The 22,966-nt window shown below is 38.2% G+C and overlaps 1 protein-coding gene and 1 long non-coding RNA gene across 2 annotated transcripts; both read left to right on the forward strand.

The window, feature by feature from the left end:
* Window positions 1–453: 453 nt before the first annotated feature.
* On the forward strand, window positions 454–18,978 carry LOC138041909 (uncharacterized). The gene is made up of 13 exons (XM_068887598.1): window positions 454–626; window positions 2,255–2,308; window positions 7,912–8,050; window positions 8,192–8,266; window positions 8,891–9,006; window positions 11,314–11,457; window positions 12,681–12,863; window positions 13,971–14,026; window positions 14,328–14,426; window positions 14,987–15,060; window positions 15,468–15,631; window positions 17,462–17,548; window positions 18,211–18,978. Exons 1-13 carry the CDS (start codon window positions 549–551, stop codon window positions 18,295–18,297), a joined length of 1,356 nt encoding a protein of 451 aa, XP_068743699.1. The 5' UTR covers window positions 454–548; the 3' UTR covers window positions 18,298–18,978.
* On the forward strand, window positions 4,758–5,944 carry LOC138041062 (uncharacterized). The gene is made up of 2 exons (XR_011130733.1): window positions 4,758–4,889; window positions 5,399–5,944. It is a non-coding gene; the product is annotated as an uncharacterized lncRNA (long non-coding RNA).
* Window positions 18,979–22,966: the final 3,988 nt, after the last annotated feature.

Raw genomic sequence — 22,966 nt, forward strand, 5'->3', positions numbered from 1 at the left:
CTCACTTATATATTCCCGCAAAGATTACAACATTTTTTGGCGCAAATTTCGCGCGAATTGCTCGGAGGTGAATAGCCAACCTCGTCCCCAGGGCGCCCTGGGGACGAGGTTGGTGAATAGCAAGGGACATCCTGAGTTTGAGTATCGACTGAGTACCCGCCATATTTCGTATTTTTCGCCTTCAGGATCCCTTGTTGAATTTGCAATCATAGAGTTAGGACAATGTGCGAACCAGCGAGCTATGCGAGCCATGGCTGCACACAGTTATTAAAAGCTATTAATCTAAAATGGGTGCTTAGACTTAATAACTGTTTATCAGCGCTATTTGAAATGGATGCTTCGACTTAAATGCGAAATTGCCTGATAGTATGTATATGAACTCTCTTATTTGACAAATATGATTGTAAAAGTTGCCCAGATCCCCAACTGTCCAAATTGAGAGTCGGTTGCGTGACATTGCGTGACAAAAGATGAGTCTGCAGGGATGGCGCGCTTGAAGTATCGGGTATTGTCAACGTTTTGACGGGAATCACCAGCAGTTTTAACTAATGGGAAACAGGCAGACTTCTCATCAAGAAATAGAGCAACGATCTCCACGCTACGAATCCCTTTCAAAACTGTTTGAAGTATATATTAAGCTTCGTAGTTTTAGTTTAATATATTTGGGCTATATGCTTGAGTTAAATTTTCAACGAAAACTGGAGCAGTTTTAGAATCCCCAGGCCAGTTTTATAGCCTTCTTTCTTGAAGCTTCAAGAACGATGCATAATTTAACACATATACAAATTGTACATGAAAACTGGAGCAGTTTCAGAATCGCCAGGCCAGTTTTATCGCCTTCTTTCTGGAAGCTTCAAGAACTAGGCATAATTTAACACATATACATGTACATGTAAGACTTGAATCAATGGCCAAGCTGACCTAAACGTCACAAATCTCGATGTTACAGTACACGCTCTTGAGTGCATCATGGGTAATTAGGGCAACACGGCGGGAAATTCAAAGGTTTGTATGGAAATCCAAAGCCAAATTTACTGTACATGACTCTACTTTATGGACTTTTGCCTTCATAAACCAAGCAAATAAGTTCAAGTTCACAACTGAGATAAACTGGACTTGGTATCTAATATTCTTTGGAAAACCTAAACATTAGGTGCGGTTACACACACCATGGTAAATGCCATTTCCCGCGGTAAATTATCCCGCAGTGCCTCACACTTTGGTTTTAGTAAACTGTATACCGTGTTAAACGACGATCACATATTATGAAGATTACCGAGGTAAAAAGAAATATCATGCAATTCATTGGCGGGAAATTTAATCACAACTGCATCAGCATCGTGATTGACTCTTGTACCCAGGCATCAAAAGACCCTTCCAACTTACCACTTTAAATGGTATGGGGGCTTCGTCTGATCTTTTTTACATATCCATGGAACTTTACCTTGGGAAATGTCGGTCAAATGCACTAAATGCAGTCTCCAGTTGTAAAAGAGTCATTTACTGGGGTAAAAGTGTCCCGTGTAACCGCACCTATTGCTTTTTTTGTCTCCATACATTCTCTGTAATTTTGTGCCTTTGGAATTACAAGAAATGTATGACAGAAACTTTGTTTAATAGCATAATTTCTACAATAGCCATTCTCTTCAACTTTATTCTGCTGCACCTTTCAGTGCATATCTTCTGTTTTGGAAATTAAATTAAAAAACCCAAAATTGCATTTCACTTTCATCGTTTTGAACTTCCACACAAACCTTTGAATTTCTCTCCATCTTGCCCTGATTACCCATGATGCACTCAAGAGCGTGACCTCGTCTATTCCACCTACATGTGTGAAGAATAATATTTATTGTTTACTTGATGATAGTGTTTAAGTCCTCTTGATTCAATCTTAGTTTTACTGTGACCTGCCCTTTTCAATGTACCAACCATAATACAAAGGGTCTCTGTGGTTGACACATTTGAATTACAAAAGAATGGGTGTAAATAGATATCTTCCAAGCTCATAGGTGAGGGAGGTTTTATTATTATCATCATCATCATTATTATTATTGTTATTATTATTATTATTATTATTATTATTATTATTATTATTTATAAGTCTAGCAAAAAGTACTTTTGACAGAGCTGCCACTTAAACTGTGGTTGCTATTTAATTAATTTTGAATCTTGCAGTCTGAGCCTGTGGACTGAAGGAGTCCTTATAATGTTGACTGAAATTTTAATAGATTATTATGTGATCTAAAATGAACAGGAACTTGCTGAAGCTAATGATGGAGAATCTTCTTTGAAAAAGGGAACATTTCAGGTGGATATTGCGAATTATTTCTTCATTATATGAAAATTATGACTGGAAATGAGCCCAGGTGGAAATCTTATTAAGATCTCTTAGTAAGATCTTACAAGATCTTGTAAGAATCTTGTAAGATGGGCATTAAGATGAAAATCTTAATAAGATCTTATTTAAGATCTTTGATCTTAATAAGATCTTAATACATTTGCTTAACAAATTTTGATAAAAATATTTAAGGTTGCTGATGTTTTCGATCTTGTAAGATCTTAAAAGAATCTTACCAGATCTTAACAAGATCTTAGGACTACCTTACATGATCTTACTGAAAAAGATCTTACAAGATCTTAATAAAAATCTTACAAGATCTTAGTAAAAATCTTACAAGATCTAGCAAACATCTTACATAAGATCTTAGTAAAAATCTTACAAGATCTTAGCAAAGATCCTACAAGATGTAGTAAGAATCTTACAAGATCTTAGTAAAAATCTTACAAGATCTTGCAAACATCTTACATAAGATCTTAGTAAAAGTCTTACAAGATCTTAGCAAAGATCTTACAAGATATAGTAAGAATCTTAAATAAGATCTTAAAAGATCTAAGTAAAGATCTTACTTAAGATCTTGGTGAAGATCTTATAAGACCTTAGTACACATCCTAGAAGATCTCATGTAACATCTTGTCAGGAGCCCATTACCCAGAGCCTCCATCTTCCATATTAACCCTCTGAGTCAACCCTGTCCCATATCTTTCTATTTTTAGAAGCACCTCCCAGGGGGGCTTTACTGGGTGTTTTCACAATAGTTGATCATAACAGACCTATGGTCAGCCATTTATTACGTCACATACGTATGTGACGTATGTGAACCACTTCACTTATGTTCTCAGTCACATACGTCACATAAGTCACATACGTCAAAATGTAGGGTACAATGCAGATGGAAGTTCGGGGTAATGGGCTCCTGGTCTTGTGAGATTTTTGTGAAAAATGTTGCAAACTAATCTTAAGAAAGACCTTACAAGATCTTAGATCTTAGGGGGGGTGGGGGGGGACTCCCATATGGAACAGACGGGGATGCTTGTCGGAAATTTTGAATTTAACCCCTAAAGGAGACCATCTGGGCGTGGCTCAAGCTTTTTGTGACCCCTAAAGGAGACTAATCTGGGCATGGCTTACGCAAATTTTGACCCTAAAAACAAGTTGAAAAGAAAATTTGACTTCTGTTTCTCTTCGTGTAATTCTGTGTTTCTTCGCGGAACCCTAAACAAGACCTTGGCGGCTTAAAATATTTGCGCTTTGCCTGGAACACCCTAAGCGAGACCAAAACAAGTGTTGAAGTTAATTTCCTTTTAGCCTGCGTAGCAGGCACTTAAGGGGTGGGGACAGGGAAAAAATTCGGGAAGAAAACGACTGCATGGGAAGACTGGGGAGAGAGGGAGCCAAAAAGGCTTAGCTTGCATTGAAGGCCTTTCGCACTGGTCATTCACTGATTGGCAAATTTCATCCTCCTCAGGATACTGATGACTGAAGCAGCTGACATGCTTTTTGAAATGAAATCCTACATGCTAGAGTTATTTTTCAAATAAGGTATCCTGATCGTTCCTGATCCTGATTGTACTTATTTCATGTTTTAAAGCAATTTAAACTGTCACACTGTTCGGCCAAAAAGCCTGGCCTTCCCGGCCTTCCAAGATTTTTAAGCCAGGCTTTGCCAGGCTTTTCCGGATTTCCAGGCCTAATCTTTGGGAATTAAACTAGCTAAAAGGGCAATGTGGACTAGGATTTTATGGGAATCTTTAAGAATTCCACTCAATGATTCAATTTGAGGGTCACTTGAGTGAGTTGAGATTCTTGAGAATTTTGTGCAATAGTACTGAATGTGCCAGTGAGACAATAATCAAATTTTAAGTGCAATTTTAGGATTTGATTTCATCTGGTGCCTTGAAAAAATGAGCTTTAACTTCAACCTTCAATACATGTATAACAAGAGTTGGTCTTATTCAAAGCATGCCTGTGTGAATACGATATTTTTCGAGTTAATTCACTACTCGTAATATATGTACTTTGCTTAAACAATGTCCTTTAAAGGCCCCAAACTTTGAACATAAAATCACTCTGTACGCGGAGAAATGAAAAAGAAAGCTTTTATTCTGATGAATTGTATAGATTGTGACAAATATCATCAACGGATCACCTTGTTTGATGCTCTCATAATCGGCCTTATTCCAAAAGGAACATGATGCATTACTCTTGAAAATTACACACTCCAAGTCAGTACTTAATCCTTTCAATGAACTCCAGTATCTTTCAAATCTTGCCCATTTATAATGAATCGGTGGAAAGATTGTCATCCTCCGCCATCTTGAATAACACGTGAGAGACCGGACTGGAAACTAGTGAGCCCTTTTCGTTTTGGTCAGCAGTCAGTGGTAACCAGTCCAGCTCAACGTCCAGCTCTTACAGATTTTGGGCGGTTTTATTCGAACGTTAATGTATCTACGATCACACTTTTTGCACGGTGACGATTTTTTGGTTAGGTTTACTCTTTAAATCCTGATCCAGGCAAGGAAATGCTCACAACAACTCAAGTAAAAAGGTAAGCGTTAACTTTAAGCGAATAACGCTTGATTTGATGCCTTATTGTCTTGAAAATGAGGAACGGTTTACTTGTATTTAGAATTCACATTTTCACACCTTCGAGTCAATTTGTGAAGCAAGGATAGTCAATTTGGCTTAAATGCTATAGCCCTGTAAAAAAAATTGTAAACTTGTACTATGTAATGAAGAATAATGAAGTTTTAGAACAAATGGTGAAGCAAATGATTTGGAAAACAAGTGCTCATACCGCAAGTTATATGTATACGATTCAGCGGATTGACAAATGATTCCTTCTTGTAAAAATGCTAAATGCTGTCACTTTAACTATTGTAATCAATGCAGAAAATGCCTGACAAAGCTATTATTGACGTTTGTAAGTTAAGGGATCCAAATTTATGAGTTTACTCTTGCACAATTTAGTTGTAATAGAAATAATCAGTGATTTAGAGGAATAACTACATGCATCATTGAAGTATAATAATACTGTATACGCTGTATTTTTTTAAGTTGCCATGAAAGAGCACAAAGAGACACGTCCTGAAAAAAATCTTTGATGGGACAGCAGGGAAAGGTCCTTTACAGCAGACAAAAATGCTTAGCAACCAATTCTGTCTCCTCCACCAGATATGGTTTGATGTATTTAAGGATCTCTCTTTGCAGACTTGTTAGAGTTCTGTGGTTTATCTGAAATGTTAACAGCTTTTTTCGTATTTAATTTTAAAACAAGAACCCAATCCAAATATTTTGACATGAATTAAATGTTTAGGTACTGCTTTGAACTCTGTATTCTATTTTTTGCCTGTGAGCTATGGTAGTAACTGTTACTGTTAATAGCTTGACTGCAATGGATTTTTTGTAGTTTCCACCACATCTCTGATTTGCTGGAATATTATTTTACAGGAGCAGGATATATATATATATATTATATATTTTTAGTTTTTGTTGCTGAAATGTAATGATCTGTACATAAAGTAATTAATACCCATTGAAGCTGAATGTGAAACTGTGCTACTTGTTTGTATGTTGATTAAAGGACCTTATTACTTCAGAAAACTGACCAGTGAATTGATTGATTGTAGTCCAACACTAAGAAGAATCACAGCTGTTCACTGAATATATGGGACAGGACGGGAATTGTGTGAAAAGTCATTTCATTCCCATACCAGATGCAGCATACAGCTGTACATGTACCTAGACAATAATGTGGAGATTGTATGCATGGAAGTTTACCATTTCATTGATTGCCATATCATATGGGCCAGCATGATATGGGAATTGTAAGGGACTTTGCCAAATCCCCATAGCATTCCCATACCATATACCAGTGTGCCTGGATAATATGGGAATTGGATGGAGTGCTGCCAAATATGTAGCATTCCCAAAGTGAGGGGTCAGAGATCGTGTGGTATTGGTATGGGGCTGAGCCATATCATTCCTATACTAGATCATATGGGGTATCTATGGAGTGCTACAATGTACCAAATACGTAGCAATCCCATAGTTTAAGACAATAGAGTTATAACTAAATGAAGACAGACTGCCAATTATGGGTTTGAAACTGATTATTTTTTTTTTTAAGAAAAAGTTCAACAAATGTATTGTCAGTGCAATAGTTGTTTGATTTTCAGGTTCAGTACTGTAGTTTCAACAAGTCTGGACAGTAATATTGTTACACATTTGACAGATGTGCAGCAATCTTTGTGCACCCATGTATATTAACTTGACTTTTCATGGCAACTTAGTGCTTTAGCTCGATGACAATTTGGTTATGAATTAATTTTGAGACTTAACAATAGTCATATCGTTATTTCTTTTCTGTTGGAATTGTTAAACTTTTCAATAAAGTACACAAAAGAATAATATTGTTCAGCATCATTTTGTAAGGTAGCATTAAAGGGGAAAATAATTATTTTGAGTAAAGACTGGCAATTACCTCAAGGGAAATGAAAGTGATTACTTTTTGTGAACAGGGGTTCAAGTTATTGGAGTTGACTGTAATTTGCAATAATGACACCAGGAAAGCAGCAGTGTTTGATTTGTAAAAATATTGCTAGATTTTTTACAAATTTACTAATAAGAAGCCAGTGCAAGATTTGGATCTTTTTGTAGAAAGTTACATATACAATACTTGGTTCTTTCTGCAGTTTAGTACTGGAGTGCAGATTATGTAAAACAAAATAAAACAAAACAACTCCAAAAATACAATGTTTTGTTGTACCCAAATAAAACCCCTATATTTGTAAGTTTATCATTGGTAATCTTGTAAGATTCTGGAACAAGATCTTGGAAGATGTTAGCCAAGATACTTCAACACCTTACAAGATCTTAGATAAGATATTGGGTAGAATCTTAAAAGATTCTCACAAGATCTTATCTAAGATTGTACAAGATTCTTACAAGATCCTTGTCTAAGATCTTATAAGATTCTTACAAGATTCTTGCAAGATCTTATCTAAGATCTTGACTAAGATCTTACACAATTCTTACAAGATCTTGTAAGATTCTTACAAGATTCTTACAAGATCTTATCTAAGATCTTGACTAAGATCTTATAAGATTCTTGCAAGATTCTTACAAGATCTTGTAAGAATCTTGTTAAGAATCTTACAAGATCTTGTAAGAATCTTGTAAGATCTTGTAAGATCTTAACAAGAATCTTACAAGATCTTGTAAGAATCTTAATTAAGAAACAAAGTAAGATCTTAATAAGAAACTTATTAAGAATCTTGGTAAGATCTTAATAAGATTTCCACCTGGGGAGCACATGCTTTAATTATTAAGCCAACAGTTGAGAGAATTGTTATGCTTGATGTGAGAATTTAATAAAGCATCAGGAGACTATCACCAGTTTTGATAATTTTTAGAAAATGGTACCATAGTCTCACACCACTTCTAATGTTAAATTGACCATTCAAAAATTTAATGTATCATGAATAAATTCAGTAAGTAATTTTGTACTTTGCAAGCATTTTGCTACATACATACAATATTATTGACATCTTTTAAATTCCATATTTAAGACATTCTTTGGATCCAAAGTGGATGATTTTGATGAGCTACTCTTTTCGCATATTGCAATTGCTGGAGGAATTAACAGAAATACTGATCAACTGACAAGGGATGTGTTTATAGATGGATTTGAAAATTTCTTAGACAAAGGTAATTTATTTTTGATGGTTGAAGATCTTTTAAAAAAAAATTATTAGTTTTAATTACCAGAGTCGTCATCAAAAACATTAAACTTGCATGTGAATTATTATAAATTGTAATTTCGTATTCATTATTTGATGCCCTGTACAGGAAAAACTGCTGATGGAAAGCTAGAGCTGTATTTTACAGTTTTCAGTGATGGTGAATCAACCATGTCCTTTACAGGTAAAAGCCTATTGGCACTTCTTTCCTCTGAATAATGTTTACTTAACCCATGACCCCTGAGAGTGACATAAATAGAATTTACTCTTTACTCTGTCTTATGCCAGACGATCTTACTAGGATGTTTGAGGAGTGAATGGGTTAATATTTAATTTAGACAACAGGGTCAGTTAATAAACTTTGGTTACCATGGAAAGAGATCTTTTTAACTCAGTCAAGTGCAGTAGACTTTAGTAGGTATGTCCATTAATTACTATCTAGATGTGTCTCTGGACAATCAGTGTCATACCATTATCTGCACAAATAGTGATGGGACATCATGATTGGCATGCTTATTTGATAAATACAGTCATGCATGAATGTGTTCGAATTCTATCCACGCGAAACGTACAGTCATACAACTCATTTGTGGAATTAATCTGTAGAATGACAGATTTGGTTGCAATTTTTGGATTTGCACACTTTAGCGTCTACTTAGCTTTGTTGCCTGTTCATTCAATTAACAGGGGTCAACCCTTAAAATTAATGTTAGCAATCCTGGACTACGGTGATGAGAGACATTAATATTAATTTATTCAACTAAGCAAATTGCATATAAACCTACTTGTGGATTATTATGTGTGACAGACTTGGTGGAGATGTTCCAGATCTCAAAGTCTTTAGCCTTGATTGTCAACACAAGTGATTCTGAAGATGCGAATGCTGAAATGCAGACAATAGCAGATGTATGGGCAAGGTCTATTGTGAGTGGAAATTATCTGGAATTAGTTAAATTACAGGTTTAAAAACTTACTTTTAATTAATAATTATAATTATTGTTAATTATATTGTATTGTACTCTTTGTAGTATTTTATGTATGCACAATGGGTGCTGTCTTGGAACTCTTCTTATTATTAAACAAAGGTCGGGAATCAAAGAATCTATACATTAACTTAATATTATACATTATATTAAACTAAAAGTTAAAATTTTATGATTTACGAAAGGGAAAAAAATATATTAATAGGTGTATGAGGTGGCCACCTCTATTAAGCAGCCGCGCCAGTACCCTATGGCAGTCCTACACGTATATCTGTCTTTCTTTGTTATTTTTACCTGTATTAAGCGGCCACCCTTGAACAGAAACCACTTGTCATTTTATACAGTATTTTATTGCGTTTAAAATGCGATCAATCATCACTGTAAAAAAATAACATACATGTACAAAGCTACTGTAAGCTGATAATCAGCCACTTTGCGTCGTGAATGCTTTCCAGGATGAGGTGTCCACAATGTGCTGAAGTACAGTACAAAATCACGAATGCCGAAAAATTTCGTTTTGAATATGCTTCACTGTTTAGCTAGAAATTGCCATTAATTTAATTGGCTTGTTCTTCAGCCATGTTATGGAGAATGAATCGCAAATAATATGCTCGCAAGAGATTTTCTCCTCTGTTTATAACTTGCTTGCCCTTTACCGTAACTCTGATCTCGATTTTTGTTGGGTTTTTCAAAAATGTTATGTATTAAATATATTATACCATTAATTTACAAGTGGGCAACTTTGTTTATAGTATTGATCACTTGAGAGAGTGTTGATTGTCCTATAATTGTTTCCGTGCATGAAGTGTTTTTGAAGGATACGCCATTAAAAGTTGACATTAGACCACGCCCAATGAGTATTTTTAGTGATCCTGTATTAAGCTCCCAGCTGCAGTTCTTTGAGTCCCGAGGGACGTTATACACAGGTTCGACTGTAGATAAATTCTTACAAATTACAAATTGAAATTTAAAACCACCAATGCATCTTAAAAATTAAGACTCCAAATCCTATAAAAAAGTTGAGTATTGAACTTACAATAAAATCTTAAAAAAAGGCTTTAGAGAATAAATAAGTCTTAACTAAAAGTGAATGCTTAAAAATGTTAACGTTCCTACCTAGCATTACTCATCTGATAAAGGAAGGCTGTTCCACCAGACTGGGATGCAACCATAAAATTAATGCACCATCACCCATAGTGTTTTTAGTTCTGAACCACAGTCTAAGCTAGCAATAGCACGGATTGACCTTGGTCTGAGTTGAAGAATGTCAAAATCACAGTGTATCACCAACAAACAATTGAGCAAACATAAAAAATACAAATAAAAATAAAAATGAGAGATTATGATCTACAGATTGCCAGATGCTGTTGTCAATATTATTTTATTCCATTATCCTGAATCCTCTAGCCCTGTGATCAACAGCTGTGCAGGAACTTGATTACTGCATGATACTGAATGATAGATTGAACAAAAGGAGAGTCCCTCCTTTTTCATGTGCTGTCATTGACACCTCCAGATTTTGCTAAATTTGTGGCCATTCCATTTGTGCCATTGTTTTTTGTATTTTCTTTTTGGCAGGCTGTGTTCTACAGCCTAGTACTATATATCTCAGACGTCCGTGGAGAAAGGCTTTTCAGCCCACTTCATGGACCGTTGATTTCAGTCTGCAGTTAAAAAATTCTGATCACGTGATGACATCTTTTGTGGCTCTGCGGTTTCGAAAATACCGATTTCGTGATGCCATTTTCTGTTACTCTCCCCAAAGAGAAAAGCGCGAAACGATGTTGACGGCGAGTAAAACCGGCTGAAGCTATTATGGGTAACCCATTAAAAGCTTTGTCCAAGGAAATAAGAAGCAGGTGGAAACTTTTCTTCAGTTGTTTTTTCTTTCTCGGCGGTGGGAAGAATAAACGAATAGTGCCACATGGTCGGTATTTTTGAAACCGCAGAGCCACAAAAATGTTATCATTTGATCAGAATTTTTTAACCGCAGACTGAAATCAATGGTCCGTTAAGTGGGCTGAAAAAAACCCTTGTCCATGGACGTCTGAGATCGATAGTATGTGTTAGAAAGACTGATCTTAGATCTGATCTGATCTTCAGACTGATCTGATCTTCTGTGTTGAAGAATATTTCATGAGTTTTGGCGCCTCAAATTTATACTTGATAAATAAATCATAACTTAGAATAATAATATTATTGTGAGCATTGACCTAAGTGAATACGCATTTTTTACTGCTACATGTAGATGGGTGATGACAGCAAAAACGTAGATTCCACCAAATTTTGTCGCTGGGCAAAGCAAAATTGCCCAAGAGTGTTTGATGGTATCCATTGCTGGATAATAAAGAAATTTTTGGACAAAGGATATTTGCCTGGAATTTCACCCAAGGTAGGTATGAGCTTGATCTCTGAGGGTTTATTTACTTGATGTCAACTTTAAGCAAATGGCAAGTTCTCAGAACCAACCCTTTTCTGGTCCTGGATGCGTGACTGTAACACCCGCACATTTGCCTTTAGTTACCAGGCTGAGCATAATGTTCCTCCCAAAAAACAAAGCAGAGTTACAGAAATGGGGAATCAAACTCCAAAAAAGAGAAATTTGTACACCAGACAACTCGAAATGCACAGTGTACAAGTGCTCCTACACCACTCCAACAGACAAATTATAATCCTCTTCTAGCAGACAAACTATACATTTAATAAGTATTATAATAATAATAATTATTATAATAATAATAATGATAATAATAATAATAACGTGGATAGCCCGTGGATAGCAAACAGGAAACAGAAGGAAGAAGAGAAAACCTCGAAGTACGCACCGCTCAGATGGGAGATCCGTCAGCAGTACCCACACTATAAGGTTGCACAGTACAACATCATCATCGATGTGCTCGGTGGTGTATCAAGAAAGACACTAGATAGTATTACAGAGCTTGTAGGTGCCAGGGCAGATAAGATCTTATTGGATATGCAAAAGGCAGTCATCTCAAGTACCCTTAACATTGCACAGAGTTTCAAAGTTCTCACAGCGCAGGACCTATGAACTGGCCAAACTTTTATTTCTTGTTTTTGGGTTTTTAATATTATTTGAGATTCTCTATATTTTACGAATTATTCTAGGCTATGGTAATGACAAGCTACGCGATTGCGCCTTGTCAATATCTTATTTAAGGAGGCATCCTTACGTTTTACTGCCATAATAATAATTGCTATTATTATTATTATCATTATCATTATCATTATCATATCATTATTAATTTATTATTATTATTATTATTATTATTATTATTATTATCATCATTATCATTATTCCTTGTGGGCTTGTTCAATGTGAGGTATGTTATAAGCCAATGGAGCATGACATACTTGTATAACCAATCTCCTGTCCAACAAGTACAAATGGAATTATTAAATGTTTTATATAATTTTAGTTTTAACATTTTCAAACATTTTGCATATTTCAAAATTGCGTGCTATTTTGTGGCAGTATGTGCTATAAACAGCCGATATTATATAAAGCAAGTTTTATTGAAACAGTCTAACAAATCCAACATTCAAGGTGGAAATTGAATATAAGAGGTTAATATGTATTGACTATGCTTTTTGCAGGGATTCCACCATATCCCGTGGATTGATGAGCATGCAACCCTAAGTTACACCTCACTAAATACAGAGACACTTTGGATCCTGTCAACAATTCTGCCAACTTGCTTCCTTGGCAGTGTACCTCATACATACCATTCACCTGAACAGCAGTCGAAAGACATAGATGATGCGAAACCCATGGAAAGAGTATGTCTCTATTAACCTGGTAGATTTTTTTTTTGGTAACTGTACGTTATAATGGAGCAAGCTCAGAGCATGTTAGCCATTTTTTCTGTGCATGAGTTCTGGGAAATTTAACTGTTGCCTACAGCCACGTGACGTTAGTCCAGGACGTCTGTGTATTTTATCAAGTGCCCACCTGCCGTGCAGGATATGAGATCTTCTTCTTTTTCCTTCCTTTGGCATCAGGCATATTTTACTCTTTGGCTTCTAGCTGTAGCAGTTGGACCCTGATCTTGATGAAACTTAATGCCACTGCAGCTCCACTTTTTGAGAAGCTTTGCTTTTCTTGCCATTCTAAAAGTCTGCTTACAGCACACATTCAAAGGTTTGGAGAGGGGATTCTTGCCTTAGATCCTGATACTTCAACAACATATATGTACACTTATTATTCAACAAATTGTAGCAATGTCCAAATATGGTCATAGCGCGCTCAATATTCATCGGGCGTACTCAACAGGTATCCTGCGATATACGTTACATTTTGTGTGTCGCGGAGAAAAATGGTAGTTTTCCAGCTTTTTCCCCAATAAACATAGAAAATTGTGCTTTGTCATCAATGGGTTGAATAATAAAACAGTTACCCGGCTCAATCTTGCGGAATATCGCCTGATTTTAGCCAACTCGGCCTACGGCCTCCGCGTCGGCTAATCAGGCGATATTCCGCGCGATTTCGCAGGATAATTGTTTGCACCGATCAACTCGACATTTCAACATCCCCCCCCCCCCCTTTAAAGCCCAGGCATTTGAACTTTTGAAGATTGGATCTTTCAAATTCCCGCCCCCTCGGGCCAAAATGGTGTTCAAATGCCCTACCCTATCGTCGGATTTGTCTGTCATACCCCACTAAAGAACAATCGTCGTCGGCTCCTGCCGTCTTTAATAAAGACCTTTTGAACACCTTTTTTTGTAAGCCAATCGCTCACAAATGCTACATCTCTACCTTTAAACTCTTCCATCTCGTCCAAACACGTGTTTTATAGCTGTTAGCGAAATGCCCAGGGTTTACCCGGGAGGGGGGGGGATGTTGAAGTTTCGATTTGATCGGCGCATTAATTATGACTTTTGTTTTAGCACAGAGAGTGGGAGCTATTGTACGACAGTGAACAGCATGGACAGAGTTTAAACAGGTGCTTACTAAGAACAAAAACAATGTAACAATTTATTGTATCACTTGGTGTTAAAATTCCCTAAAAAATCAAGTTCTAGTTTCTGAGGTCATACAGGGCATTTTTTAGTGTACACTTTACACGACTTCTCAGATCTGCATTAGGCAGACAACTAGAGTTGCTTTCTGAATTCAAGACTCTCAATTTAAGACACAGTGAAAGATTTCCAAACAACCTTGGTTTTGTTAAGCTGTTACAGTAACTGCAGCTATGCTATATGTACAATAATTCGTACATTAACATATAATTTTTTTCAACATAGATTTAAGCATCACTCATTGGCATATCGAGGACCAACTGTTACGCTATTGAGGGTTGGAAAAGAGGAATTGCTGGTTGTGGCTGTTGATGTAGAGTGGAGGTGGTCTATCTTTAGCTTGTGAATCGTGAATTTTCTTTGCTCCTACGAGTCGAGATCGTAACTTTACTTCAACGATTTCTAATTCTTTGATTGAAGTTGGGGATGGCAGGAACCGTCATATATGCACTAGTTAATTGCTAAAAAATACAACTTTTAGCATTTATATTTATATAGTTTAATTCCTTTGCAATATAAAATTTAAGCTTAATTGGTTGTAATACGTGAAAACGTATATGATCTTGACGTTTTTTAAATGTTTATCGTATTTTGTATTTAGTGTCACCAATTACTGTAGAAAACGATAGAAGGAATGGTAAATCTTGGTAAATAACAACAAACAATCACAATTCCGATTAGCCAATCATAACACTGAAAAACATGTCACCGCCGCTTAGCGCGGGAAAACAAATGCCCTTGCCCCTGATTGGTGGAGAATGAGGCGCGATATTTTTAAGCCAATCATCGAGCGCATTAATAAATAAAAAGCTTTTGATCCTTACTTGTCAATACAGTTCTCCGACTAGATCATTGTTTTTATACTGTTATTATTCCTTTTGCAGGGAATCGTCTTCGAGCTGGGGTAATTCAGACTGTAGAATCATTCAAATAAGACCAAAGTTTCAGGTGTTGAGAGGTAAAGTCTTTTTGAAAAACGAACTGTATTTTTTTTTTCAATTTCATTTGTTACGATTTTGACAGCGACATGTTATATGTCGTCGTGATCTTTACAAGTTAGTTAACACCTAGTTTCATATCATAGTAGTTTCTAAATTCCTTTTCTATTTTCCTAGTTTATTTTACTGACTTTTGCTCAATTATCTGTTGTACTGTGGTAGCGGTCATCACAAGAGCTTAATTAAGCTACTTTGGCCACTACGCACATTTTCCTACAATTAAAATAAATAACTCGTGGTATATGATCGCATCCTGTAAATGGTGCGAACAAAAATGGATGAATGATTGGATCGATGAACTTTTAATATTTTAAGGCATTCCAATTTGTCGCGCGGCTCCTAACAGCGTTTATTTTGCTTTCCTCAGCTGGTCCAAACTTGATCTTTTTCAACGAGAGAGCCCGAGGCTTACCATCAGGTATTGTGTTGGGGCAGACATCAAGGCCATGTGTCACCCTGGATACCAGTATGACATCAGCTAAACTTCATTATCAAGCTAATTTGTCGCCACAGACCGTTGAGAAAATCGAGGTAAGGTCCCAAGACGCAATCAACAAAGTGAGGGGAAAATGTATGAACTGGTGTCGTGTGGCTGTTGCATTGTCAAAACAAAAATGGAAATTGCTATTCCGTAACCAAAAAAGGAAAAAAAAGGCAACAAAATATAAAGAAGACTGCGTGCTAACCTTTAGTCAACACCCAACCCTTAGAAACTGGTACAAAGGAAAAGAGGTAATTGCCTCGAAAGGTTCACTATTAACATCATTCTGTTAACTCGCTGTGACATAAATATATTGATAAGCTGAAAAAATATATATAATACGTGGGCTGTGGTATGAGGTTTTTCGTTGGTAAGCCAAGCGTTGCAAGAGGTTATGTAGGTAAGTTCAGACGGAATAAATTGCGATCAGGCGTTCTTTTGTTTTTGGTTATGCTGCGAAAGGGGTGGTACCTTTTCTCGCCTTCGCAATTTTTGATTCCCATTGATGAAGGCCAGTCTCGTGCTTCTCAAGTTGCCTCCTTCAAGCCCAAAAAGAATTCTGGGTATTTCTGCCATTCCACGACAAATTAAGGACTCCCGACTCACCAGGATGATCGTACTTCACTTAATTTTGAAATGACTCCTGGGTTCAAACCAATCACGAAATTCTCAAGTCTCGGCTTAAGAGCATGGAGGGAACCAATAACCTTGGAAGGGTCGATCTTCGATGGAATGCTGCCATCGGCTTACGGTATAATAATAGAGACGTTTAGCATCGCGTATTTTTCGGATAACGGCAAATCTCTGACGGCTGGATACTCTTCTTACGGTGAGTGATTTACCGCAGCGTTTTACACCTTAAAATTATCTAGGAACTCACGTTTAAAGCTGTAAGTTATGTTCCTTTGTGCTTTAACTCTTGAATGAACACATTTTTGCTGATCATTTCCACATCCTTGAGGACGCTGGCTCGGTTGAATTAAAACATGCGAAGTAAAACAATAATCCATCATGGCGCGTTTTTTCCCGCCAAGTTCCGAACCTTTATGCTAAAGTCTATTCTTGCCACTACGGCAAACCGGTTTGAAGTTTGCGGTCGACTTTGAAAACGCGATGCTAAGGTCGTGTTCTATTGGGATCAACCGTTTCAACCGCAACTGATTTCGGTTGAAGCGGTTGAGGTTTCCCAATAGCACTCTTCTCCAACCGTTGTCGGTTGAAACGCGTTAACTCCTGGGAATAGTCATCACCAGACTTCTCAACGTTGACAAGTTTAGGGAAAGCAACATGGCAGGAGCCCGCGGCCGACTTCAGAAGGCCCGCGTAAACGACAGCGGTTGATGCCCATGCTTTTTCAACCGTTTCAACCTAGTGTGATGCCGGTTGAAAAAGTTGATCAACCAAACCCACGGAAAACGGTTTTTTGCCCGATAGAACACGACCTAAATGTCCCTATTTTTTTAGAACGGCTACCATTATAATGCTGTTTTGTATATTTAACACGAGCAACCCACGTGCTGTTGCTTGGTTTTGGACCAATCAGAGGCGTTGTGGTCATCATCCGCAATCTGATTGGCCTTTGTTTGGCGGGACTTTTATTGTAAGTATACATGATACCCGTAAACCGATGGGTCAAGGACAAATGAGAGAGGTCGACACTTGAGGGGTTATTAACTTCTTTTTGACAAAATCCTGCGAAATAGTTTCCTTTGCTCGTTTAGCTTACTTCGGAAGCACAACTGTGGGAAATCCACCCAAACTTACATGTTGGTTATATTATGCGATATTCTCATGGTTCTTTAAGAGAGAAGTTGTGCTAAAACCCCGACACTGAGCTACAAATGGGCGACGTCCATTTAAAATTTATTCTCTATGTTAAGGTTTGGGGATGTGGAGGAAGAGGAATGAAGGAAAAACAAAGAACTCAACAACAGTGGGAACGAAAACAAGCAGAAAAGCTTCAAAAGGTTAGACTTTCTCCAACTTAAGTTCCCTTAGTAAATTGTTTGGAACAGACTGAAACTAAGGAAGCCTGTACTTATCTGCCGAGAAGCTTCACACATACACAGTTTGTTTTAGGGGCCAATCGTTTGTTGATCTTTTGAGCAAGGGGACCACTACGCTGTCGAAGCCGAAAAGTCTTTTCCTTCCATTTGAACACGATCTCTTCATTAATTATATGACGCTTATATTTTATAACGCTTCATTGATTATATAATGATCCCTTCACGAAACATTATATAACGCTTTACGCTTTATAAAAAAGTTTTATGCGCCAATGGATGTAGCCTCCCACGCAGTTGTTTTTAGGAGAGTTGAATTTCACTTGCTCCTCACAATCAGTTGGTAAGCATTTAAACAAAAAATTTTGAAAGTAGAGCACGCAATGCTCAGAGCTCGCTTAAGTTCCGTGCCCGCCACGTTGAAGTATTCCCGCGAAACCAAAGGTTCGATGTGATCGGCTTATCCTGGGAAAGGAAAGTGGTGCTCTGTTAAGCGTTTGTGGGTAGGAGGGGAAATATGACTCCCCTAAACACGACTGCGTGGAAGGCTACACTTGATGCTCAGTGGATGCTTTGTGTCATTAATAGCTTTTTCCTGACACAGACATACAATGCACTTGTTTCAGGTTCAACGCCCAGGAAGATGGGACGAGAATCCTGACAAAGCAATTCTTGAAATGGCTGGTGTCACCACAAACCACAGTCAACGATAAAATGATTCTGCCTTCACGCTCACCAATAAAATGGATCAGCTGCAAGAGCAGTTTGCCCCACGAACCGCAAGGCTCGAAAAATTTTAAAGGAAGACGGCCAAAGAGGAAAGAAGGACTGTAACTAAAAATTGTAGCTACCGAGTTCCTGAATGATATAACCGAAATGATTATGCAACGTGACACTCGTTTCAGCGGGCAACTGTCGAATTTACTTTATTAGCCCTGAATTCGTATCGGTTCTGGTTGTTAAACTTCTATTTCTTACATAGTCTGAACTTTATCAGTTGTATTTGAAGGTAAAGCTATCGGTTATCTTCGAGCAATTGCAAAAAATTCTTCGTTGGAGGAAGTTATTATTTCCCTTTTTTCTCTTGTCATTAAATAATTTCTTTTATGAGCATAATTAACACAGAATGAGATGTATCACGACAGCTTTATTAGCTAAAATTAATTCTCCCATTTTGTCAAAGATTGTGTCTTGATATTTAAGAATTTGTTTTGCGATCGAGTGAATTTTCCATCAAGTCTTTCATGGCAGTGACTGCAATGGATCCCGCCGTAAACGGATTGAACACTTTATGACGAATATATAAGAAAGAACGACCATAAATACAGAAATACCAGCAGCTTTGAAAAGGAAAGTTATGATACTCTGCTTGAATTAAAGCCAAAGTTTCAGGAGAGTGAAGGAAACGTTTGTAGGGTTTAGCAGTGATCTGCACTAATTATGGTCGGTGCCTACTATTGTTATTGCGCATACGTTCTGCGCATCTGGAGATACTCGGATTTCCTATCGGCGGTGCTTATTAATACAGGGATATTTTTGCGCGGTTCAAAACTACGCGGAGAAAGCAGAACTTAGCAAGTGCTCTTGGTATCCAAAAAGAAAATTGGGCGTAACCATGCATTTTTCAGAGATAATTAAGCTTCAATTTGGAAAAGAACGTGCGAAGTCCCTCCCCCCGCCCCTTCCTCAGGCTTTGAGCTCCCAAAATTGGTCAAAAGGCTAGGTTGCCAGGGACGCACCGCCCAATGGTGGCAAAACATGGGCCTCCGGGATGGGGGGGAGGTGGCCTTGTTTCCGTGTTTCTTTTAAAAATTTGCTTGTGTTCCCGTTTTTCCCGAAATTACTACCAAATTTTCATCCCCAGAATCATGGTTTATGTTCTCTTTTTCCCTGAGATATTTTGTCTTTGCTCCCTTTCCCTCTGCTCAAATTAGCCATGTTCCTTTGTTCCCCAAACCCCTGGGAGACCCTCATGTTGGGTGAAAATGTTCCAAGCAACTGTAAAAAGCTCGATTTCCGCCACTCTCTCAAGCCAGGTCCTCATTACTCCCGAGAGCCATGTCTTCGCGGACAGCCTCATATAAAAGTTCACCTTCTCTGCATTGAAATAAATGTTGTCACGGTATTCAATCTTAGATTTATAGTTAGCACCTCAAGACAATGTATTAAATTTTCCGCTTTTTCATAACCTCGCAGCCGCCATCTTTCTTTGCATTAATGCGCATGCTCAAATTCCTCGTGCAGCAGGCGTCCAGCCCGGGCTGAAAAAAGAGTCCGGTTTCATGTTGTTTTTCTGCCCGTTAAGCTGAGATGAGAATTCCAACCCCGTTAACTCATACCGGGCTGGACTTTCCAGCCTGAGACGGAACTTTGGTCATTTAATCGCAATTAAAATAAAGCAATTGTTCAGAAAGCTTTAAGAAATCAGCAAAGGGCAGGGAGGCTCCAGTACGCTATGATGTGGAACAAATCCCAAGAGCATTCAATGTAGGCATCAGAAATTTTCTGCTTTGTTACAGTATGCACCTGAGGAACTGCGTGGAACGGCGCAAAGAGGGCTATGCATGAAGCTGCTTCCGGACCTTAACTCGACCTTTGTTAAGTTGGTTAAGTGAGGAAACTATACATACTGCTGAAAGAAGAAGGAATGCAAAGAAGATGGGCAACTTGGATGAATGGAGGCAAGCCAACAAGTAGCTGAGGGAAAGATTCAAGACTGAAAGATAAGATACAGTTCATTGAAGAGAAATGCCAAGAACTTGAACGACATGCTGATGATTCAAGGAAATTTTCAATCCGTCAAAGAAATTAGTGGAACTTGAAAAGCTCTGCCAGATTGGATGTTAGTGACCAAGTGAAGAGCAAAGGGGCTCAGTTAGTTGAGCATCGGGCTGTCATGCGGGAGGTCGCGGGTTCGAAGCCCGGCCGGATCAACACTCGGGATCTTAAAGTAACTGAGGAGAAAGTGCAGCCTTTGTAATTTCATCTGCAAATGGTTAGACTTTCAAGTCTTCTCGGATAAGGACTATAAACCGTAGCCCCCGTCTCACAAATACCTTCTATGTTCATAAGTTCCCTGTGGGACGTTGAAGAACCCACACACTATTCGGTAAGCGTAGGGGATGTAGTCCCCGGTGTTGTGGCTGTTCTGTTGTCTCCAGTGGACGGCTTGGCGTGGTGTCTCTAAAAAGGCTTACGGTGTATGAGGCCACCTAAGCAGAAACAGCCATAAGCCAAAAAGGGACTTTGCCGAGTGCTGGAACATGTAGATGTAGATGAGTTTATTTTCTGACCTTTACAAGAGCAGGGAGTCTTAGAACTGAAGATGCCTGTCAAAAGTCATGAGGAAGAGCCTTACCCTATAATTTCAGAGACTGAAAAAGCTCTTAGTAACATGAAAGAATCAAAGGCACCTGGATCGACAACATCCTCACAGAACTGGAAAGTAGCAGGAAGCGTCGGTATAACTTTACTCTGGAAACTATGCTGAAGTATATGGAATGGAAGGGATTGGTCCGCTGAATGGTGTAAAACAATGTTTCTACCACTTCTAAAGAAAGGAAATCTGAAGGAATGCTCCAACTACAGAACAATCAGCGTGATAGCACATGCAAGCAAAGTGCTATTGAAGATTGTTGTCAATAGTATGAAGAACAGGCATCAACAGCCAGGACAAGAAAACAAATGACAAACTTATGGATTATCGTGGAGAGCACAATTGCAATATACTTTTATATTTGTGTTTTATTGATTAAGCAAAAGCTCTTCAGTGACAGCGTTAGCCATGTCCAGTTATGGGCAGAATGGGTCTTATTCGCGCGGCGGCCATATTGGCCATAGACAATAGATTTCGTACCCCGAGCGTCGCGTTTAAATGTTTTGGAGCGAGTTTCGGTGCGCATAAACAAAAGTTTTCAATCTCTCGGGACTCAACACGGTCGCTCTGTGATTCAGGCCTATGGCAAAGATTGGTCTTCCGATACTCATCATTAATATGATCAAGAATTTAAATCAACAACAAGAAACAAATAGTACGCACAACCCCTGGGAAAACAGAATTGTTTTACTGAAATTATTTCAGTTACAGGAATATAGTGAGACAGGGATGTATATTGTCACCATATCTCCCCAAATTTATGCAGCGGACATCATGAGAACCTCTGAACTGGGTTGGCAAGGTCAAGTGAGGCATTCCAATCGGCGTACCCAACATCAAAAACCTGCAGTTTGCTGATGATACTACCATGCCATGCAACCGTCTAGGCAGGATCTACTTGATCTATCTTCTGAAGTTGGTGAAAAAGAAAAGATTAGCAAAGACCAAGATTATGGTGTAGTAGGTGAAACCAGACATGCAAAAGGGGAATTTGCATAATAGATGGGGAGAAGATCGTGAGAGGAAGTGAATGACTGACTTCATATATCTGGGATCCAAGATAAGCACAGTAGTGAATACAACGCAATAAATACGGAGAAGATTTAGTTTGGTGAAGTCTACAGTACGGTAGTTTAGTACAATTTGGAAAAGTAGCGGTGTAAACATTAGGCGGAAAGTCCGGCTGCTATGAGCACCAGCCTTTCCCATAGGCCATCCCTTTTTTTTTCGTTTACCGTCGATTGAAAAAAAAACGTAAAAAAAATCATAAGCATTCTCGGAATCGGAGGCCTGGTACCACAGCCTCATAACTCTGGAGCCAGGAAAACAACAAGACTTGAACCCAAAATCAATATGGTGGAAAAGTTGGTTGATGTGGTTGCAAAATTAAGACAGCATGGGAAAAAGGATCAACCACCGAAAGTTGATAGCTTATGAAATGTGGTGCTAGCTATCGCAGGGTGGGTTCTACGGAAGGTCGAATCAAAGAGAGTTTCACATCGAGCAAGTTGAGATTGTTTGTCCACTTGATGAGGAAAGGAGGGTCCGAAAAAAACAATAGTGCGAGGAAAAGTAAGAGGAAAAACGAAAGCTTGCGCCTTCTGATCAGGGTCCCGTTTCTCGAAAGTCCCGAAAACCTTTCGGGCCCGAAAAGCCACTTGTGAAACTGCCAACCGCTTGTTTTGGAAGGCCGATCTTTACTGGGTTGCCGTATGGCAATCCCAGTCAGAAAATGGGTAGATTTCTCCGTTTTATTTTCCGTGTCGGTAAAAGTCTTGCCTGTCACTCCCCTGGTAAGTGGTGACTTTGTGCATAGAACCTTCTGCGCGTATTTTTTTAGGATCGAGAGGTTAGTGGAAATGCGTAGATTTATCTGGTGGACACAGTAGAATCATTAACTTAGCCTTCAATGGCGTCGAAAGTCATGTAACGCGAATGGCGTTTTAGTGGATCCTTAAACAAAATATACCCTTATGGAGCTCAATAATGGAAAGTCAGTTGGATAA

The sequence above is a fragment of the Montipora capricornis genome, chromosome 3, assembly GCF_036669925.1.
Source record: "Montipora capricornis isolate CH-2021 chromosome 3, ASM3666992v2, whole genome shotgun sequence".
NCBI classification, from domain to species: Eukaryota; Metazoa; Cnidaria; class Anthozoa; order Scleractinia; family Acroporidae; genus Montipora; species Montipora capricornis.

What these genes read in the sequence shown, in the direction of transcription:
- LOC138041909 (XM_068887598.1), top strand. Translation starts at nt 549, where the DNA reads ATGGGAAACAGGCAGACTTCTCATCAAGAAATAGAGCAACGATCTCCA. An exon ending in TGAAAATTTCTTAGACAAAG is followed by an intron (nt 8,051 to 8,191) that starts GTAATTTATTTT and finishes TGCCCTGTACAG; the next exon opens with GAAAAACTGCTGATGGAAAG. An exon ending in AGACCGTTGAGAAAATCGAG is followed by an intron (nt 15,632 to 17,461) that starts GTAAGGTCCCAA and finishes CTCTATGTTAAG; the next exon opens with GTTTGGGGATGTGGAGGAAG.